The 22218-nt window shown below is 39.8% G+C and overlaps 1 protein-coding gene and 1 long non-coding RNA gene across 4 annotated transcripts; both read left to right on the top strand.

Moving 5' to 3' along the window:
- The first annotated feature begins 7610 nt into the window (after positions 1-7610).
- LOC148832921 (uncharacterized) lies at positions 7611-11237 on the top strand. The gene is made up of 4 exons (XR_016091261.1): positions 7611-7670; positions 8841-9009; positions 10000-10139; positions 11124-11237. It is a non-coding gene; the product is annotated as an uncharacterized LOC148832921 (long non-coding RNA).
- Positions 11238-12296: 1059 nt separating this feature from the next.
- On the top strand, positions 12297-20385 carry LOC148832922 (neurexin-4-like). Of its 3 annotated transcripts, XM_088919451.1 has the most exons (6): positions 12297-12349; positions 13650-13893; positions 15570-15724; positions 16251-16377; positions 18472-18662; positions 19875-20385. In XM_088919451.1, the coding sequence occupies exons 2-6, from the start codon at positions 13848-13850 to the stop codon at positions 19983-19985; spliced, it is 630 nt and encodes a 209-aa protein (XP_088775577.1). In that variant the 5' UTR covers positions 12297-12349; positions 13650-13847; the 3' UTR covers positions 19986-20385. The 3 variants fall into 3 exon arrangements, with proteins under 3 accessions (XP_088775577.1, XP_088775576.1, XP_088775578.1); XM_088919450.1 differs by lacking the exon at positions 12297-12349 and having other exon boundaries at positions 13528-13893; XM_088919452.1 differs by lacking the exon at positions 12297-12349 and having other exon boundaries at positions 13528-13893; positions 18472-18657.
- The last annotated feature ends 1833 nt before the right edge of the window (positions 20386-22218 follow it).

Here is a 22218-nt window from a genome sequence, read left to right on the forward strand (position 1 = left end):
CACACAGAGTTGAGAGTTGATAGAGCTGTTTTTGTCCTCCAAGATTCCTGACTTCAATGAACGAATTTAGCTTTTTAATTCAATTAATTCACCGTCAGTCATTTTCCAGGACATATGGCAGGACACCAAAATTCCTATCGTGAGTGTATATAAAAATAAAGATCAAAATTTAAAGTAGTGGAGATCTCTTAAAATATGTGTTTTATCCTGTCCTCTTTTAGGACAGGATCTCTAAAACAATCTCCAAAATACATTTCTTTAAAAATATTCTGTCTAAAGTTTTTCTCTGCGTAAATTTGACACCTCTTCATGTACTATTATTGAGCTTGGATTAGATTAAATTTGTAAGGAGCACATTAGGTCAAGTCATATTGTACATGAGGCTGGGGTGGATTCATTTTAACAACCAACAAAACCAACAGTAGAGGTATTATTGTGGAGTTTAGCATATGACGTTTATTTTGCAGTTTTGAAAGATACGTTCAATATTAGAAACCAGATGCAGAGCCAGGATGAACGTCAGCGCCTGGCTTTTAAGGTGGGCTGGGAAAAGGGGTCAGGTGCAAAGAATTAAGTCTGAAGTGAAAGAGCTGGAGCACCCTTAAGGAGGAGGGACTATACTCGTGACATTGAGGACAATAGTTTATTGGGTATATTACAGTATATTAATCACATCTTTATAGTGGCAGTAGTGCAGAATGTTCCAAATCAACGCAGGGGGATCCTATATAAATATGTTCCTCGTGTGAACTTAACAACTTTTTTGTAAGATACTCTGCTTTCGAGTAGATGGTCACAGTGATTGTTATGTTTAGTTTGGCACTACTTACCAGTTAAGATGGAAACAGACCATTCAAATTTCAACAAAGTTTGCCAGTTACCTCCTACGTTTCAGCAGCTTTTGATGTGATTTCCTTCAGATTCCAGCAGCTGAGATCAGTGCTCAAAGGAATGGATTCAACATTGTTAAACAGGGTGCTTACTGAGGAAGGATTTTTTTGGCATCTTAAGAAGTTACAGTTATTTCTCACAGGCACTTCAATCATTTCACTTACCTATCAAAAATGTAATTTGATTTAAGATTCTGTTTACCTGTGTATATTTTCACATTCCAAAGTGGTTTAGGATTATTAATGTGAAAGTCTGTGTCTCCTCGAGAATACCACTGTGTTCATTGATTCTGATCTCTAAGCTCCCTCCTCCTTACACGATCGATAATTTGACTTTTGAGAGGGGGATTTCTGGGACTGTTGTCTCAGAATTACAGTACATTCCATGATTCATTAAGAGAGTTGAACAAAAGTAAAAAAAAATAGTGAGCTGCACACTAAGTGTTAAATTCATATTTGGTATTACCAACTTTTCTTCTGAAAGAAATGTAATTCAAAATATTTTTTTACTTAGTACATAGATTTGTTATGTTTATTATTAAGTAATAATTTACTTAACTTAATTTACTTGTAATGCATATATTTTCACAATGCATTAGTGACAGAGAATCATTGTAACAAAGTAGCTTCAAGAACGAACTTTTCCATTTGTCAGGGGAATCCGATTTCCTGCTGTAGAGTGTAAAACACCAAAGGGAATTAACCGGACATTGAACCTTTCCTTTACTCCGCAAAATCGTCTTTTAAACATCTGGGAGCTCTGCTCTGCTCTCCCATATGCAAGATAATTACTGTACATACGGCGTTGTTACTTTGCATTGCATTTCTGTTTTATATTCAAGAGGAGCAAAGAAAGTTGATTTTTGCAACTTAAAAGTTGGTTTTTATTTTAAATGCTTTGTTTTACGTGGACAAGAGTTGTTGCTGATTCTTCAGTGCGCGATCCGCACTGCTTTTTGTGAAACTCTGAGCTGCGAACATTATCTCAGCCGTAAGTATTTTGTCGCTGTTCTGTTTATGACACGCAGTCGTTCTGAAAATTTGTGAAGGATTTTAAGATTGAAATATTAAAAACTCGTAGAAAATGCTGTACAATAAAGTCTTCGCAAAATTAGGGGTATTATAGGGGTATACAGTATATTACAGTAGGTATTCTTACTTTAGTGAAATTTATTTAGATAAAATAGTGCTGTACCCCTTTGGTTAATGTGATGGATGATGGATACGAACAGCTTTATTTGTGCCACAGAATTTTGTTATTTGTGAACTTGCTACATTCTGTATGTTTGTTTGAAACACATTTTCCTGAAAAGTTGCATGCTACAGAAGATAAATGCTAGAAATGTATTAGCAGTCATGCAGATTTTTGTTTTCCACCCTATAAATAACTGATTTACTAGTCTGGTTTTGCAAATCCTTGAATCATTAAAAGTTCACTTCAAGTCATGTTCCTATGTGCTTAACTAGAAACTACGCACAGCACTGTATCTTCAGATTTTGAATAAAAGCTACACTGAATGCAAACCATGGAGTAAAATCAAAGGGTCACGTAAGATCTGAACAAACAGTATCTGTATCTGGTGGGTGCAACAACTACTTTGTTGCATTACATACACTTCTAAAGCAATTTGTTAACGAATAAGGAAGGAATTGACTTGGTCAGTATTTCTCCAATGAGCAAACGTTCCAGTGCAATTGACCATTATTTTTGCTGTCATTACAAGCCCGGGCTCAGAGTTTTTCCAGTGTATTGTCACATAAATACATTTTTTTTCTTTATAATTGAACAATAAAAATGGTTTGCATTTTTCCAGTGTGTCAAAAAGCGCCTGTGTATTAAAACATATTAACAATTGGAGAAACGGATTTAATGGTTTTAGTTTGATTGGTGAGGTGGTTGGTTTGTTATTGTTAAAGAGGGCTTATTTTTCATTCAGAGTGTAGTTAAAAGTTCTTTGATTGTTTGAATCTTCGCTGTCGGTTTTATTTTTGCAGGACGCGTGGCTGGTGTGTTTCACTATGATCGCAATATTCGCTACAGCCTGACGTTCCAGCAAGCTCAACAAGCCTGCGAGAAGGACTTTGCTGCCTCACTAGCCGACAGAATGCAACTGCTCACCGCGTATCAACAGGGGCTGGAAGAGTGCAGGGCTGGGTGGATTTCATCGGCTGAGGTGGCCTACCCTCGAGTTCACAAGAACTGGAATTGTGGCCAGAATCACACAGACATCATCACATACGGAATTAGGGAAAACCTGCTAGAGAGATGGGATGTATTTTGCTACAAAAAGGACAACAACTGCTCTGTTTACCCGACGTTTTTCCCAACAGCACAGAGCTCAGAAGCAAGCGAAAACGCTGAAATTCAAAATGTTAGCGGTGGCTACGTTACAATTACAAGTACAGTGAGGAGGAGAAAAACGGGAACCAGAACTGCAGACACTGGAAACTCCTGGACCAGAGGGATGCAAAAGGCTTTAATAACAACAGCCCTGTTACAACAGCTTTGAATGGCATGATATCTGGTTCATCTGAATTATAATGGATTAACCAGAGCAAGAGATGGACCATTTAACATTCCGGATGATGGAATTCAGGAAATGGGATCAAGCATCAAGGAGAGGCAAACAATGGAACCTTTGCTTCAGGGCGCAATGATAGGGGCTGCAGAAGTAGAGCAGGCAACTGAGGGATTTGAAATCCTGAGCAGTAAAATGCCCGGGTCCCCTCTGTTTTTTGTACAGTTAAAAACCACCTCCCATAATGCAGTGCCTGAATCCAAAATAACAGATGTCAAACTGGTGGGTCCCTTCAGAAATGTGTGTCCCTTGTTTCTGATACTCTAACGGCACATGCTCTTCCACTGCCTACACAAGGACTGTACCTGCAAGATAATGCGGAACAAACACAGGATGACAATATAGATTTTATACATCCCTCATTGAGGAAAGATATCCATCAAAGCACTTACACAACAACCACGATGTTCTCAATGTCATCATATCAGCCTAATACCTCACCCGAATTGCGCGTGGTAACTGCTCCAAAAACATCTGCTGCTGTATCTAATGAAAGGCAGACAACAGAAACATACTGTATACTAACCGGCAAGAAGCATTTTCTGAAAGAAGTTTATTTGAGTTTGTGAAACCAACAAAGACTCCAGTGTTTAACTTGACTACCACTGCACGTCTCAAGGACAGAATGGCTGGTAGCCGTATCATTTCACAAAACCTGGAATCAGAGCACACACAAAAAACAGGAAATGCTCATGGAAATGAAGGTATTGTCAATGGAACAAATGTTAATAAAGAAAAGCACAAATCAAATGTCTCACATGGAGAAAAGTCAAAGTTGTTTAATTTCAACACTCTCACTAGAAAGCAATACGGGCTTCACCACAGAAAAGAACGTCAATCAGAACAAACCAATTGTAAATGGCATTCTCATAATCACTAAGGATTTAGAGAAACCAATTACTAACTTAACATCTATGGGAACTGCTGCTGAAAATACAGTGAGTTCCAGAGCCACATTAGCTCTAAGCCCAGATGAACCACAAGTAAATCTTACTTTCGGTTCCCCATAAGAGGAGCAAAAATATCACCATGAGAATATAACTACAGTGGGTGAAGCTAATGTTCATCACAAAGAGGGAGTTAATGGAACAAGTGTAAAAGAGGGAGTTAATAAAATGACTGCTCTTGTACATCAGGAATATTCATCACATGCTGCTAGAGAGTATGACGAAGTGTGGACTGAAGATCCAATAATAACAGTTAAATCCATTCCAATTAATAAAGGAAACCCTGAGTTCAGCCAAAAGAGGTCTGACCATGTTGACAGACTGTTTTTGAACAGCAGCATGCATGATGTTAGGGCTGCTACAGAACAGATCGATCGCAAAAGAGAAAATGCTTTTTCCACTGGAACTGGCCGCGACAATGGCTTAGGCTCAGCAGCAGAGCAGTTTTTGCATAAATCTCTTGTTGTTGCAGACAAGGTTGGGTACATACCCTCAGTGTCCACAGCACAGACATTTAAAGAACATGAACACCCAGTGAACCCTGTGTATTCTTCATCTCAGCATAGTACATGGATGGCAACCACCAGTGCTACACCCTCATCTACAGGGACAACCATGTCTTTGGACACATCCACAACCATACACAAGGCTCAACAAGGTGGTGAAATTCAAACTACTTCTTTTTCCCCTGTGGCTCAGACTGAAGGATCTTACATTTCATCGCCTGCACTGATGAAGGCAACTGCAGTAAGCCTGATACTGACTGACCCCTCTAAAGCCAATGCTAATTTAACGTCCACAGCATCCGGGGAAGAACTCCAGATGAAAGAGCTTCATGTCACAGCCACCTCTCCTTCTTATCCAAGAAGCCACGATCCTGTCCAAGATTTAAATTCTGCCACTGATCAACCTGACCATCCAGAGAAAACACCTGTCACAGTTCTCATTGATACTGGTAGGCAGCGTGAAGCCACCACAGTTATAGGCAGCTCTGAGGTGCCACCAGGTAGGTTTAGACCAGTTTAGAGAGTGGTCTGGAGTCCTAAAACAGCACATTCAATTGTACATAATGAGTCTAATTGTCCACTTAGAGAATTTGCTGGGCTGTATTCTATGGAGTTGACACTTTGCCAACTGGGAAAAGAATAAGGCAAGGATTGCTACAGGTTTATTGGAGTGAGAGAGTTCTCATTAAAGCATGTGTCAGATGTTTTGGCTGTGTAGAGCCCATTTTCTGAGAAAAGCAATCTTTTTATTTCACTTTATGTTATATTTGGACCTTGTCTTGGAAATCGGGAAACAACCCCATTAGCAAAGGATTTACAGCTTTTCTGATGTGCCATTATATTAATCTCTTTAAACTTCTGTTTTTTATTCTTCCATGGATATTTTATTTGAAAGTGAGTTTACTTTAGTGCTGAACTGATGCCATTTTTCTCATAAAGTTGGGCATGGTTCCTATGAGGACTATAATCTAACCTGTTTGAGGAAAAAAACTCTTTTTATTCATTTTGACTTCCTGTGCAGCGGGAGTAAAGACCAAATCACATCACTGCACTGCTATGTTATTCCACAGAATTCTGAAGTGCAAATAGTTCATCTTGTATTAATTGTCTGCTTTATGCATGTTAGTGTCCTGTGGAGGTGTGCTGCAGGGAGATAAGGGGGAGTTCCAGAGCCCTGGTTTTCCCCAGTCATACCCGAGTAATATGGACTGCACCTGGGAGGTCACAGCTCCTCCTGGGCACCTCATTCTCTTGGCATTTCATTCAGTGGTGCTGGAGGAGCACAAGGGCTGCCAGTATGACTTCGTCACCGTCTTTGATGGCAAACGAGAGGAGGGGGTGGAGCTAGGCAGGTAACAGTGATGACAACTGAGCTTCTAAAGTCAGCCAGAGCATAAAAAAATCTAATGATGAATTTTACTGACATACAGTATACTGGGATACTGGGATACATCCTGGGATACTGGGATGTATACTCCTTTAATTTGTTAAATTCCATTTTCAAGTGGGCTTCAAGGACATGTTCATATACCAGTTGCTTTCCCCTGTTGTTTCCTTACTTGGGCATCAAGTTTATTCAGTGTGATTCTCTGTTTTTCTTTCCATGTATTTTTCGCTACCTTTCATTTTAACAGCCAATTCAAGGAAAAGATGTAGAAAAGATGTTTTAAAGATAACTGTCAGGATTGTGCAAAAGGCAGTTCAATCTGCAGTGCACTATGCCTGGGAACCTGTGGCTAAAGCACTGTGCAATTAGACCAGTGCAATGCTGACACACTACCCAGTATCATGTCCTCTCTTTTGCCTTTAAGTAGCACTTTCAGAAAACTTCTTTGCTGGAAAAAATAAAAGAAGATGAAAATCAGCCATCTCAGCTAAACCACAAAAAAGAGGAGAGAAACATGGATTATACCTACAGTGGTATTTAAAATGAGTAAAAATATAACATACAGAAAAATACTCAAATTACAAAACGTAGAAATACTGACATAAAACATTATGAACCCCACAAACAAATCACTTACTTTTGACCAATTTTTCCTTATTCTCTTCCTCCTGACTTGATTGTCTTCATAAGAGCGTATACAGTGTATGCAGTTTCAACAAAAGACTTCTTAAGGCCAAGCTGTCATTTTCAGCTCCGGCAAAACTTGAAGGAATGAAATGGACATTTGGGATGGTTTATGACTGTTGCTGTGAGGTGATTGATTGAGTGACATCTTTTCAGCACAGGAGTCTGTGATAAAGTTTGATCTGCTACACAGTGAAAACCCCTATAGTTCCTAATCATTGATAGGAACTTGTAAAGAGGGTGTTAGGTTTTCACTTTTACAAGAACAGGCAAAACCAATGGTAGGTAACCCCAGAACAGCATATCAGTTTCACTTTGTGTGATGAACTTCTTCCCCCATCTAAATTTTGCATTAAAATAGGTTGTTTTAACAAGATGAGAAACAGTTCTCAGACCTAAATAAAGAGAAAAAATACTGGAAACCAGCCATTACTTAATGAACTGATTACAATGAACTGTCAGATCACTGCTCCACCAGGCAGTGATCTGACAGTTCATTGTAATCAGTTCTGTTGATGTCATTTTTTTTGCTGTTTTGTCTGTCAGGTTTTGTGGGTCGGAGTTGCCACCTCCACTCAGATCGTCATCCAACACCATGACGGTGCAGTTGAGATCGGACGCCTCTGTGGAGCTTGATGGGTTTTCAGTCCGCTTTCATTCAGTGAAGCCTCCATCAAGTAAATCCGCTCATTAACTTTGGGGAAAAAAAAGTTCAAATGTCGACTCAAGATGGTGAAGTGAACACTACAGTTAATGCACTCTAACGTACTTAGAGCATATTAGTGTAATTTTTCCTTTCAGTGAAAAGATAAAAGGGTAGGAAATATATTGTGTTATACAAAGGGAAGAAAATGGCCCAAAAGCTTAAGCTTATTTCAGGTGCGAAGCAATGGTGAAAAAGTGAATAATCCATCAGTTTAATAGGAAAAAGAACATTTTTTTCTCATTTGTAACATGGGATAGGCTTTCATGACACTGTAATGAAAACACACATGTATTACTCAGGCTTTGGGTACTGCTTTGTAAATTCATAATGTTGCTTTACATAATCTTTACTAAAATAATTTCTTCTTTAGATATTATTTAATTGCATGATGTTCTTTGCAGGATCTATAGTTATAATTATTCAAAAGATTAAAAGGGTGATGGTGTAGTCAACTTTACAAAATACAAAATAGCAATTCTATTGTAATGTCCGATTGTGTATAAAATGCTTACAATTACGCTTGTCATGAACAATTCGATATACCTATTATGTTATTAGATAAACCGAAGGCTTAAATCAATGCCAGTGTTGTAAATAGATCTGTAAAAAAATCTGTAAAAAGAAAATGCATGATATTCCCATTTCTCATACTGAACCTGGTTATTATGGACTTTGGTTTAATGTACTGTACACACATGTTTTTGGAGCCAATTTACAAACTTGTATTCTCCTTTTTGCTACAGTGAGTTTATGTGTACCTGCCCAGTTCTTTCTTCCAATCAGTATTTCAGTCAAAGTCTAATAGAGTTAGAGAAGAGGCATGATTTGAATAGCGAGTTTTATTGAGGTAACTTTTATTGAGGAGGAAAATAACAACCTCTCTGCAAGAATAGGGCTACTGCTCCCCTCTCTTCCCCCCATCCCCTGCTTTAAGGAGGGTGAGGGGGAGGCGTGCACGAGCAAGGAGGCAAGAAGAGTGCTATAGTAGATGTAGGTAGGGAGAAGTGGAGGAGGTTAGGGTTTGACCTCCTTCTGAACTTCTGTTTAAAACTCTGTTTCATGGATTTAAAATAGGATGAGCACAATATTTTGTCTAGCTCTTTCCGAGGTTCTGAATGCGTGGTCTTTTTTTAATTTTGAGGTCCTACAGGCCGTGTTAGATTGCAAGGGGGCAGGAATCGGTTTGAAGGGCTCGTGGAAGTGGCTTTCGGTGGAGCGCTAGGGAGGGTGTGTGCCAAGCAATGGGAAAAAAGGAAAGCGACAGTGGTGTGCTGACAGCTGGGATTCCCTGGAACTGCCATCGTGTACAGGTATTTGAATATAATGGTGACTGTTTGACGGCTGTATTGTTCAGAAGAAATACATTTCAATGTGTGACCCACAATCTCCAAAGTCAAAATTGTGAAGCATCAGTGTTGTCTGTTTACACAGGAAATGACAAAAAACAGACAAAAAATACTTTTAGTTGCAGGCAAAATTAATTACAAATCTTTTTATAGCCATACATTTTACAAAAACATGACAGGAACTATGTGGAAAAAAGAAGGACTTGTTCTAATTTTTAAACCAGAATTGTTCTTCTTAAAATGGACTGCTTATCTGTGACTAAGAAAATACACCGTCTTTTGTTCTCTGGGTTTTGATTCTGTTTATTTTTAAGTGCTACACTCCAGCTGAAAAAAATTGACTAAATAAAAAGTCAGTACTGACCAACATGATGCTATTAAGCAAAAAAAGCAAAAGAGTCAATTAAAAACTATGTAGATATACCACAGGAAACCTCCCCAGCTTGCCATCTTCAATCAAATGATGTACAGGGATGTATCACTCTGTCTGTGATAACAATGAGTCTACACTACTATAGAATACATTAAATACATTAGAATCAGCACAATAGCATATATTTTCTGTGATTTCTGAATGAAATCACAGGATACAGGTATCAAACAATTATAGATTTGGATACACACAACAGTTGCAACACTTTTATAATGTGCAGAAATACATTTATCTTGCCTCCTAATGCTGTGTTTTTCCCCTGTTGTTTATAAAGGCTTCAATTAGCAGGGCCCAAACAATACCTCGCTGGTTGAGCAAAGGAGTGAGATTTGGTGTGTTTTAGGCTACAAAGGGGCTCACATTCTCCTCTGTTGCAACGGAAGCTATTTTTAAAGAATCTATTATATCGCAATGTCCTCCAACAGAAGTGAGCTCATTCCAACCTGAGCCTTTGGTGGTGTTGAGCACGCATGGACAGAAAGCCTTGGTGTTTCGACATGAGATCTTTCTCCAATTTGTAGGGTTCAGTCACAAGCACGTGACCCTCCTGTGACTGTGTCCTATGTGGAATGCTCAGGGGATGAAAGCTCCCTGGATGAGTGTGAAGTTAAGTGGGGCCGGGAATGTAGTACAACAGAAAGAGCTGCCATCCACTGTCAAGGTAGGAACTGAACGACGTGAGACTCAGGATTGTTCTGTGGAAGTTTATTCTTAGTTCATTTTGCATGGCATGGCATATTGATGTGTCCATATCCACCACTAATGTTATTATACGTTTAAGTACAGAGACTCGTATGTTTATCTAACACTTGTGCAACAATATTCAATTGTGCGAGTGTGTTGCTGAGAAATAAAGTTCATTTTCCAGACCCCTACTTCATTGCGACATATTACAAAAGGAGGTTGCTGCTCCAAAAAAGTTGGACTTACCAACCAGGTAAATCCAAGAATTAAAAGGCATTTAACTTATTACATGTGAAGGCTGAACAAATCCATCTTTTGTCACAATGTAGAAACAGGAAAGCTTTAATTTAATTTGACTGCAGTTTCAAATTTGTGTTGAGAATTAAGATCAAGATGGTTGTGTCCAGGGTCAACACACAGACCTGGGCCAATGAAAATAGCAGTGGATAGCCTTCAGGGTTAACGTTATAGACAATTTATAGGTAGGACAGGGTGGTTGCTTTGTTGTAGGGTTCTTGCAGAGAAATGGTCAAAAAGATAAAAAAATTGACATCAAGATGGATCAAACTCTTTTTCTTATATTTGTTTTAAATGTTTTTATGGGCCTCTGGTCTTGAGTAGTTTTACCCATAAGAAGTTGGAATTTAAAACATTATTGGATATCCCTACTAGTTATTTAAAAATATAATCCTAGAAATACTGTATTAATTGCAAAAATTGAGTCTGAAGGCATTGTTTTCAGTACAGTTTATTTTACACCAGTTTTGTCATTTACCATTTTGTCATTATGATTATATGCATTATTTTGGTTTCTATATCAGTTCTTTACAGTGGCACCTATATGTGTTTGAACATTTATGACCTCAGGCTGTCCAATTAGCTTGTTTCAGAAAGAAGCTGCATCAGACTACAGGTGCTCTCCTGGACATGAGAGCTCTGAGGGCATGTTTGTTTGTTATAGTTACGGAGACCTGCTCAATCCTGAGGAGTGCTGGTGTCCTGGAATCTGGAACCTATGTCATTGACCCAGATGGGGAGGACCAGGGAGTCGAGCCCTTCCCTGTCTTCTGTGACATGAACTCTCTGCGAGCTGATGGTGCGCTCCCCTCTTAACTCCCAGAACACTCCTGAGTTCGCACCTGTGGTAGTGCAAGAATCTGTAGTGACTGACTTAACAGGGTTAATTTTGTTTGGATAAGAGAGGATTAGCAAGTGTGTCTGTTTAGCTTCTGTAGGCTTACAGCATACATAAGAATTATTTTAGTGCTTTACACTGTCTTAATGAGAATGAACTACGAACTATGCATAAATCACGGTATAATCTGTAGTCTTACCATTTGAAATTGTGCAGTCTTACCACTTGAAATACTGCAGTTTCTCTGGAGTTGTGAAATAAATTTTGAAGACAGAGCGTCATCCCTGCTCCTCTCCTCTCCTATCACCATCCTTGTAGTAGGCCCTTGTTGGCCAGGGAGTCAAGGCCAGAACTCACCTCCAGATGTTCACCAGCCCTATTACTAAACACCAAGATGTTAGTAATTTGGTTCAGGTTCCTGAAGTGTTTCATTAATTATTGTGGCAAATACATCTAAAAACAGGGGTATTCAAATACCAGACGCTGCTTTACATTATAACAAGGCTTGGATACAGTTGTTGTGGCACAGTGGTTTGAACTGCTGCCTTGCAGCACTGGGGCCCTGGGATCCTTGGGTGCTATCTGTGTGGAGTTTGTATGTTCTCCCCATGCTCACGTAGGGTTGCTCCATAGATGAACTGGCTTCTCGGAAAGATATACCCTCTTGAGTCCATTGCTTGCTGGGATAGGCTCTAGCTGCTTTGCGATCCTGAATTGGAAGAAGTGGTTAAAAAAAGTGACTGAAATAAAGTTGTTGTTTTTTTGTGGGAATGTATCGGCTGACTGGAAATCAAAGCAAGACCTCCATCCGCTTGAATTCAAAGAGAGAGATAATGTGAGGGACAAAGAAAAGACAGGAAACAAACGATCTCTTCACCAATGCTTGCTTCTCAGGTGTGACCGTTGTGGGCCATGACTCAGAGAGCCGTACGCGAGTCTCTCCCTGTGAGGAGGCTGGCTGCTACTCCAGGCAGATAACGTACAGACAGGCATCGCTGCTGCAGCTGAGGTCTCTGATTCAGGCCTCTGAATCCTGCACTCAACTCGTCAAAGTAAGTTCAGCCTTCCTCATGCTGCACTGAGCAACATGCTATAACTACGCCTGTCAGTTCCCTAGATCACAATGTACAAAAGGTGCAAACTTTTCAGGAGGCGTATCTAGACATCCTTGTTGTTTCTTTATAGCTTGCATGTGGACTTTGTAAGAGATTTTTGCAAACAGTGGAGTCAGCACAGGAAGGCCCATACTGTATGTTTTCAGTTCTCCCCTGCTAGTATGATGATTGAGCTGTAGCAGTGAGTCAAGCTGATTGGCAGCCAAGGAAAGCCATTAGAACCCATTACCAAAAGCATATCCAGGACTGTCTCAAACCTTCCGAGTGCTAGAAGTGCCTTTGCCTGTTTGGAGTTTGCACATACTGTATTACCTGTGTTGGTGTGGGTTTTCTCCTGGTACTCTGATCTCCTCCAGCCCCCCCAATACATGCTAACAGAGTGAAGGGACTACACCCCCTCCAAGCAGTTGTCCCTTCAATAGTCCATACAATCCTTTATTATTGTGACTCGCAATTTAGAGCAACCAGTCCAACCTGCCAATATTTGCTTTAGAAATTCAGCCAAAGCCAGCATCAAACCCTAAATCCTTCATTTGTGAGGCTGTCACGCCTGACATCCCTCCCTAGAGGGCGCTCCACTACTCCTGTTATTGTTATTGTTTGGGTGATTAAGCTCCCCAGGTGTACCTTCTTAGGTGTATTATTTAAAGACTAGCTCCTCCAGTCCTTGGGGCTCATCATTAGGGTAAGGATGTCAGGAGACCCGCCTGGCACCAGGAAACCCTACGTCCATCTCCTGAGGGCATAGGCCTCATCCCCGACACCTCCCGCTTCCCGAGCCCGGGGTCTGGAGGATCTCGCCCCGTCACCCTTGGACCTCCATGTTTTGTATGTCCGTGTGTTCCCCCCTCCCGGGGACTTTAACCTTGTCGCGTCCCTCGGACTGTGCCCTGACCTGCCTTTGGACCCGTTTGGATTTGGATGCCGTTCTTTGTCTCCCCCGTTCACTGTCTCACGGACTGTCACTATTATTTTATGCCCTATTAAACCCCTGTGTGTTTCCTTTTACCACGCCTCCTGTTTTCTCCAGCTCTTACTGCATTGTATAGGGTCTACTACAAGACCTGACACGGATCTCAGTCAAATTAGTGTAGCAGATTTATTTAATTAAAGGCCCCAGTATTGCAAGGCAGCAATACTCACCACTGTACCGCTGTGCCACTCTTTAGCACCCAGCTGAATAAAAGATAAAAGCCTTCCTTCTGCTCTCTTAACTATCTGTGTTGACATCGTGCAGAGACCTTGGATCCAGTGCTGGAGTCTTGTGCAGCTCTGAAGGAGGCTGGCTTTGTGGAGTCAAGGCGATACATCATTGACCCAGATGGGCCAGGACAGGGGCTCTCCCAGTTCGAGGTGTACTGTGATATGGCTTCTGACCCACTGACAGGCAAACTGAAGGCTAATAGAGGCAACACATCGCACCTAGCATTCTTGGATGACTTTTCACCTGTTCTTTTCATATCTAGCTACTCCAGTCCCAGGTAAGAGTTCCCAGTTTTAAACCATTCCCTGCTTAATTTCCTTAAAGGATATTTTTAATTCTAACCATTGTTCTTACATCTGCCTGCTAACCTGCTTTGTTAAAAAGCAAGTAAAGGCCAGTGATAGTGAATGAAAGTGCAGGGTTATATAAATACATACTGTATAAAGTATATACATTTTTTACTGTAGATATAATATTATTGCAGAATATTATTTTATTCACATAAATTGGGGGCTGATAAATATGGATGATACAACTTAAATCTGTATATTTATTTTTTAGTATGGTTCAGAAAAACAAAACTACTTTTTCAATAAATCAGCAATTGATTTATAGATCAATATAGCCAAATTAATTAAATGAGCAATTAAATTAGATCTATAAATCTGTTTTCTGCAGAGAAATTTTAATAGTTTGGAACTTGTTTGAAGCATGTTGTGAAATTGTACTTTTTTGACACTTTGGTATGACATAAAATATGCTTCAATGCCAGAATAAATAATCATGGAACAAATGCTCACAGTGGACAAGTTGTGATTATAGGAATGTTATATATCAGGTGGGTAGCTGCGTCAGTATGCGTAGTCTACAAAGGAACAAGTAAAGGTTTATTCCATGCTTAAAGAGAGGAAAGGAAACACAACGTTTCAGCTGTGGAGCTTTCTTCAGGTGTAAGAAAGATAGGCTGATGCAGCTACCCACCTGATATATGACATTTCTATAATCACAACAAATCAGCAGAAGGTGCGCTATTTTGTTGACTATAAATCCTCACATGCCATGGTTAGAGGGTCATATTTTAAAAACGGTACAGTAAATTTTCTTATACTTCAGTATATTGAGAGTCTGTTACATTGTGTGTCACACCACAGTGTCAGAATTGTGAGACGTTTTTATAATCGGAGGGGAGGGCCGTAGCAATACAGCAGAAAGTGCAATCACCTTTTCCCAGTGCAAGTTTGTGTTATTGTGAGTTTTTAAAATGGGTTTGGGATTTTCTGAAATATATTCCATACAAAAATACAATTTGGACAGTCGCTATTTATTTGGATATCCCCTTTCACTGAGGATGTCTACAGTATACCATCTGGATTAGTACTGACCGAAGAGAGCTATCTACAGGCGAAAGGCGGCATAACATCACTGCAGCAGCATTTAAGGTGGAACGAAAAACGCGCATAAGAAGCTGGCAACTTCAGTCTCGTAAGATATTTTGAGAGAGAGCTTTTTTAATTTGAATCAGAAGCATTTTCTTAGCAATATTAGGAACTGCACTCCATTTAGTATTGTCCGGATTCTACCTTGTGTTGGTGTTGGGAGGACCTAAACCTCCTAACCCACATTTTATTTCAATTTCTGAAGTACATTTTTGTACTTTGTGAGCACTTATCCTCTGGATCTGGATTTTACTGTGTTTAGCAAATTTTTGCTGATTCTTTGAGCACTCTTAGTGCTTAAATATAAATAAAACTGGATTTTGCCATCTCACTTTCACGATACAATTTCCTGATTCTTTATTTTGTTGATGGGTATCGTAGTACTATGATTCTTTTACCATTTGTGTATATTGTCTCTACCACAATGTGACTCCTCTGAGTTTGCGCTACCTTGTGCTGTCCCTGTGCTTGCTGCTAGAACACTAATGCAGGTGTATCTGTGATCTTGCTGACTCAGGTATCAGAGTGGTGAGTCACAACAGTGGGCACCGCATGCGTGTGGCTCCTTGCGAAGAGAAAGGCTGTTACAGGAAAGAGCTCCAATACGAAGCAGATCTCTCTCAGCTCCACGCCTTAACACAAGTGTCCAGGTCCTGCCAGCAGTATGTCAAGGTGAGCTGGGAGCAGGGAGTGGGACAGAAGACTATCTGATTCACATTGCTCCTCCATCAAATGCATTCCACAGCTGCACAGCTGTTAAACTCCACCTTGCAAACGTCTGCTGTAGAATGTTTTCAAAATAACATTGAGAAGTCAAAATAGCTCTTTCCTGAAGTCTGCATCAGAAGTTATGATGAGGTTGGTATTTTTCTTTAATTGACAGGTTATGGAGAGTTTAGTATTTCATTGACCTCATTTGCACAAACTCTACCCAGTTACAGTAAGGCCAAGACTTATCTAGACTGAACAGTAGCAAGAAACACAATTGTTAAACTTTCTTCATTTGCCTGTATAAAATATCCACAAATCTTCAGACACCCCTGTCATTAGATTTCACCGGCATGTGTGATAAATATTCGTGTTCAGAATCGTTTGTGTTAGCCGTTGTACTGTGGACAGGATTAAACTGGATTAAACTGCTTTGAACTAGTGGCCCCTGGGGAAACGCAGAGCCTGAACCTTGTTCTTCGTCCTGCAGCTGGACTGTCGGCACACCCGCTTCGTTCAGTCTGGCTGGGGCTGGTGGGTCTCATGGGACGGGCAGAAGATGCTGGACTGGGGAGGAGCTGAGAGGAACAGTGGGAGCTGTGCGTGTGGCATGACAGGTGACTGAGCCCGCCATCTTGTGCTTCTGTCCACAGTCAGCCTGACGGACAGCTCTCACTCATTGCAGAGTCTGCATGTTTGGTGTGGTTAATTCATATGGATTCATTTTTCCATGGATCTGTTTGTGGCAAACGGGTGTTTGCTTTAATTTATATAATGCTCATTAGAACATAAGAACATAACATAAGGCCCATCTAGCCTGTTGCTGGTGGCGAACTTATCTAAAAACCTCATCCAGCCACCATTAATAAATCAATTAATGAAAACACCAAATAAGATATTTTGCTGTGTAAAATTATTTTTTCATTTAAGGGGGGGTAATCCAATGTGAAACAAAAATCACATTTTCTGAGAATCTGGAGTTCAGAATGTAATAGATCATTATATGATAGTTATATGATCCAAAAATGTTCATAGTTCCACACTACTAATCCCAGAATGTAGTAATAGGCGAAGTATAATAATACCCAAAGTATAGGCGGGAGCCCTGAGTCAAGAATATAATGTCTACTCCTCAAAGCTGGCCTAAATTGCAGAGTGGAAAACCCATCTAAAATCCTGCATGGAGTTTCACAAAGCATTTAAGTGATACTGCAGATGTGTCAACAGATTATGTGGTGAGGTGGAATGAAACTGAACCTTTTTGGTCTAAATGCAAAGAGTTATAACTATAACAAACTCAGCACAGTGCATTACCTAGTCATGAGTGCCATAAGAAACAAGAGCAAACAAGCTTATGTAGCCCATGTGGTAATTAGTAGTTAATTGATCCAACGATCTCATCGAGCTGTTTCTTGAAAGAGCCAGTACTTGGATGGGGAGTCAAATACAGTTTCAAAAGAAAACCTGCCTCAGTTTGCTAAAGACCATAAAAAGGGCAAAACATCACTTTTCAGCAGGACAATGGCCCAAATTACAAAGCCAAAGCTACACTGGAGTGACTTAAGAAGAAAAAACGCATTGTGCTTGGGTGGCCCAGTCAGAGAATCTTTGGAAGGACTTGAAAACTGCTGCCCATAAGCGATACTCAATACAATGGGACATTGAAAAGCAAATCTACAAAGAAGAGTGAGTAAAAACTGCAAAAACTGGTGCGCAAACTTACCTAAGACTTGTGTAATTGCTACCAAATGTATGTACACCAAATACGGAGCTCACAGGTCTGAATGCTTCTGCAATCAACATTTTTTCAGCTCTCTGTTTTTTTCTGACATTTACTATGTTATCTTACCCTTAAAAGTTTTCCGTTTGAACTCCCAGGTTTTGAGTAACGTATTAATTTTACCATGCGTATGCACCAGGAGGGCACAGTGGTGCAGTGGTCAGCATTGCTCCCCCACGGCGCTCAGTGCAGAGTTTCAGTGTTATCTGCGTGTTCGCATGGGTTTTCTCGTTGCTCCGATTCCCTCCCACATTCCAAAGACTTACTGGTAGGTTATTTGGATTCTGGGAACTTTGGCCCTGGTGTGAGCGTGTGTATGTTTAAGTCTGTGTGTGCCCTGTGATGGACCGGCATCCTGTCCAGGCCTTGTATCTGTTGCATGCTGGGACTAGGCTCTGGCTCCCCTGCACCCCTGTATTAGATAAAGTGGTTAGAAAATAGCTGGATTGATGTATGCATCAGTGTTATTTCACAAAGTGATACACCATAGGAAGGGTCTGAATACTTTTGCAAAGCACATTATACCTGCATAAGGTTAAGCAGGCATTAGAGATCAGATTCTTTTAAAAGGAAATACCTTTATTCGTAATTTCAATATTCAAACGTAGCTTAACAGAAATATGGCTTCTGGCCCTCTACAAAAGTAGAGTGCCTTAGGATACCATTCTTTTAATGCTGTAGCATTTTTTTCAGGTTCAGTGTTATAATAATAATGCTTTTATTATTAGCTACTGAAAATTGTTTGACATCCAAATTTGTCTTACCGTATTTGTATTGCAGAACCTAAGAATTAGACTAATGTAAATGTGTAGATTTTGCAACAAGATAGCATACTCCAGTTTCACGTCATGGTACTGTAGATCTTTTGTTTTTCATTTTTTATAATGCCCTAATTAGAATTGCAATCTAACTGCCCTGGTATCGCCCACAGGTACATGCTTTGGAATGGGGCGCCTGTGTAATTGTGACAGCAATGATCACGTCTGGAGGATGGATGAGGGTTTTCTCAGAGACAAAAACTTGCTGCCTGTGAAGGCCGTGTACTTTGGGGACACTAAGGATGCCCCTCTAGAAATGGCCTTCCACACTGTAGGAAAACTGACCTGCAAAGGGAAAAGTAAGGTTTGTTTTCCTATTTTTTCATATTTTTTCTAGTATTTTGATTATGTCATGCTAGTGGCACGGTGGTGTAGTGGATAGCATCGTAACTTCACAGCACTGGGGGCTTGGGTTCAATTCCTGAGGCGCTATGTGCGAGGAGCTTTTATGTTTCCATTGGTTTCCTTTGGGTCCAGTGTCCTCTCACAGTCCAAAGACATACTGATAGGTTAATTGGCTTTTGGGAAAATTGGCCCTGGTGTGAGTGTGTGCATGTCTGTGTCTGTCTGCGCTGCGATGGACTGGTATCGTGTCCAGGGTGTACCCTGTTTTGCGCCTGTTGCTTGCTGGGATAGGCTGCAGCTCCCTGGTGACCCTGTATTGGATAAAGCGGAAAGAAAAGGGATTGATGTTCATGTCATATTAAATATAATTTTTTGGGAACATCAGCAGCTTTAAATACTGAATTATTTCAGCAATATCCATCTCAGCGATGTCAGAGCCAGGGCATCTCTTTACTGAGTTCTGCTTTTTCATATGAACTAGAGGTGTGGATTAGTAGAATTCTACTCTTGGGCACCATGGTAGCACACTGGTCAGTACTGGGGGAGTTCCATTTTGGACCTGGGGTGCCTCTGGGTGAACTGGTTTCCTCCCACAGTCCAAAGAGGTACTGGTAGGTTAATTGGCTTTTGGTTAAACTAGCTTTGGTGTGAGTATGTGCGTGTCTGTGTTTGCACTGCAGTGGACTGGCATCCCATCTGGGGTGTATTTCAGTGCTTGCTGGGATAGGCTCTGGCTTCTCCATGATCCTAAATCGGATTAGCCCGTTAAAAAATGAATGGATAACACATCTCTCTACCACTTTGGGCTGGATGAGCTTGAGTTCCATACAATGTGGCATCCTTCATCATGGTGCTTAATCTCTGCTTGTATACAGTATGTGTATTCGAAACATCTGAAAATATCTGGAAAATGTGATAATTTGCACATTTAAGGATCATGCATAATAATACATCAATATAAGGAAATGACAAGTTAATTAGTTTTAATGTTGATGCAGGAACGTTTAATATTGATAATGTGAACAAAATAAGTTGCACAGTGATCCTATTTGACCTACCTTTTTTCTACTGAGGATCAGAAAAGGCAGACACTACCTTTCTATTAGCCAAAACCTAAGATTAAGACTGAATCATGTTGCTTTGATGACTTTCTTTTCTGATTTCGTTTCAGTCTCAAGCACATCACCGAGCATCTAAACCCAGGCATAAAAGGACAACAGATACAGTTATTGGAGAGAGGGCATACCAAAGATTATTGGAAATTCTATGCCGACTTGCCTGAGAAACCAGTTGATTGTGGTTTGTTATAGAGCTTTTAGGCAAGACCTGCTGACATGCAAAGGATTACTCTTGAGACACGAAATTCAAAGATGACCCATTTGAATTTTTAGATGAGAGGAAAGATTCACATAAGGATACTGCTGCACTGACTACAGGCGTAGAAGGAGCTGCTCTGGTATTTAGACCTGGCAAGCTGCATCTCTGCACCAGTTAACAGGCATCACTAAGAACTATTCAGCTTCCACCTTCAGGAGCTCTGGGTAGAAAAGACAGAAGGATTTTTAAAATGTGATGAGTCACAGACAATGATTATCAGTGAGTTGTGTATGCAAGGAATGTTTAAGAATAGCATTGGGGAACTACTGAACCAGTACTGCAGCACAATACACATTGGAGAGTATATGTGCAAAATTCCTAAAGTTTAAAAACCAATGCACTTTTGGTTTGTCAAACGTTAGGGCACATATATAATATTTTGTGTTCTTATGCATACATTATTTTATAAAAAGGTTAATCAATTTGGTAAAAATAAAAAAAATGTATTGAAAATATTTCTGATTTTTCACTCATTTCTATGTAAGGTGGCAAATGATATCCTCATATGAAATATTGATGCATATAGTTATCAGTATAGTAACACTGAGTTATACCAAAACACAAAGTAGTTATGGTCATTTTCAACACTTGGTAGTCCTGTGTCCTTTACACAATGTGAAATGTCAGATAAAAGTCACAAGTAGCTGAGGTGACATTTATACAAGCTCATTTCAGTAGTGTTTCATTCCTACCCAGAGAAGGTAGTAATGCGTAATCTTATGAGAAGCTGTTAGTGCCACTTACGGTGAACTTGCCACAGAAGTAAGATGGGTTAGAAGAGGTATTGTCCAGAATAAAATTATGAATGTTATGTATTTCTTAAGGAAAAATTAAGAATAAAAAACTGAAGAATGCTTGTGTGATGTTATTTCTGGCACAGTGGAAATAATATGTATGAAATAATACCCGAACAAGGATTGTACTGTTTGATGTATTTAATGCAGAGCTATTTCACCCACTTTCCTTTATATTTTTAAAACAGTTCACATCATTATAACTTTTACTCTGTTATACAATACACAAATAAACACAAGTCAGTACACATCATCTCTCCATGACTTCCATCGGCTTGTAACAATCCCAACATAGTTCATTTATCTCCTAACAAAACCCAGCACCAACTACATATGTTTGACCATTATACAGTATATGGCCTTTCCTTTATGAGCTACTTTTCATTGTAAAAAGTTTGATATTTCTGATGTTCCCAGGGTTTTCATATTTTGTTATCCTAGGAGGCCAATGAAAAATAAATAGGTAATGTTCAGAATCTAATCCAACAACCTTCACTGTTACTAGAAATTCCCTGAAGGCTTCTTATGTGATGAGAAAGGACTTTTAGCATGTAGTAACTTTGGCATTATGGTTGTCTTCAGGTTTTTTGGTCACGCAAGTTATCATTGAGGTATATTTCTTTTTCTTTATAATGTCCAGCTATTTTTCTTCAGTTAGGAACAGCAGAATGTAAGAAATTAGACAGTGGACTCATACAGTTGCCACTGAGAGAGTTAACACTGCAGTCTTACAGGAACACAACCAAACCAAGGGTCACTGTTACAAGACCTGATCTTTGACCCTCCCCCATCTCTACAGTACTTCCTTTTACAGCATTAGAGACTAACTTGAGTTATTGTGCAGCACAGAAAGCTATTAAAATACGTTTCTAAAAAGAAAACAATTTAAAAAACTAAGAACAGTTCTTTCCATTACAACATTAGTTTATTCAGTTCAACTAGCCATTTATCAACATCACCCTATACTGTAGCAAACTACTGATTACATGACCCAAATAATTCAAATATTAGCATCACACAAAATGTAAATTTACCCAAATTCAGCTTCTAAACGTAAAACAATGACTATGATACTGTGAGGTGAAATCTGACACTTAGCAATGTTAGCAGTGTTTGCAATTCCCCTTACCTTCCTCAGTAGGTCTGGAATGATGTACAAGTATGTAGAAATGTCGGTATTTACCTAGCAGTCCTTAAACAAGGGGGAGAGTAAACATGGAAGAAGACACTGATAAACTCAGTGTGAGGAATTTACTCAGGTTAATTAACTCCACTGTATATCATTAGGACCACCATATTAAAGAATAAACATTGAACAGTGCCAGGGCCATTCCTAAGGAGGTC

This window comes from Atractosteus spatula, chromosome 6 (assembly GCF_055471065.1).
Source record: "Atractosteus spatula isolate fAtrSpa1 chromosome 6, fAtrSpa1.hap1, whole genome shotgun sequence".
Classification (NCBI taxonomy): Eukaryota; Metazoa; Chordata; class Actinopteri; order Semionotiformes; family Lepisosteidae; genus Atractosteus; species Atractosteus spatula.

Coding starts and splice junctions, on each gene's coding strand:
- LOC148832922 (XM_088919451.1), top strand. CDS start 13,848: ATGACTTTTCACCTGTTCTTTTCATATCTAGCTACTCCAGTCCCAG. Junction 13,894..15,569: donor TCTAGCTACTCCAGTCCCAG/GTAAGAGTTCCC, acceptor TTGCTGACTCAG/GTATCAGAGTGGTGAGTCAC. Junction 15,725..16,250: donor CCTGCCAGCAGTATGTCAAG/GTGAGCTGGGAG, acceptor TTCGTCCTGCAG/CTGGACTGTCGGCACACCCG.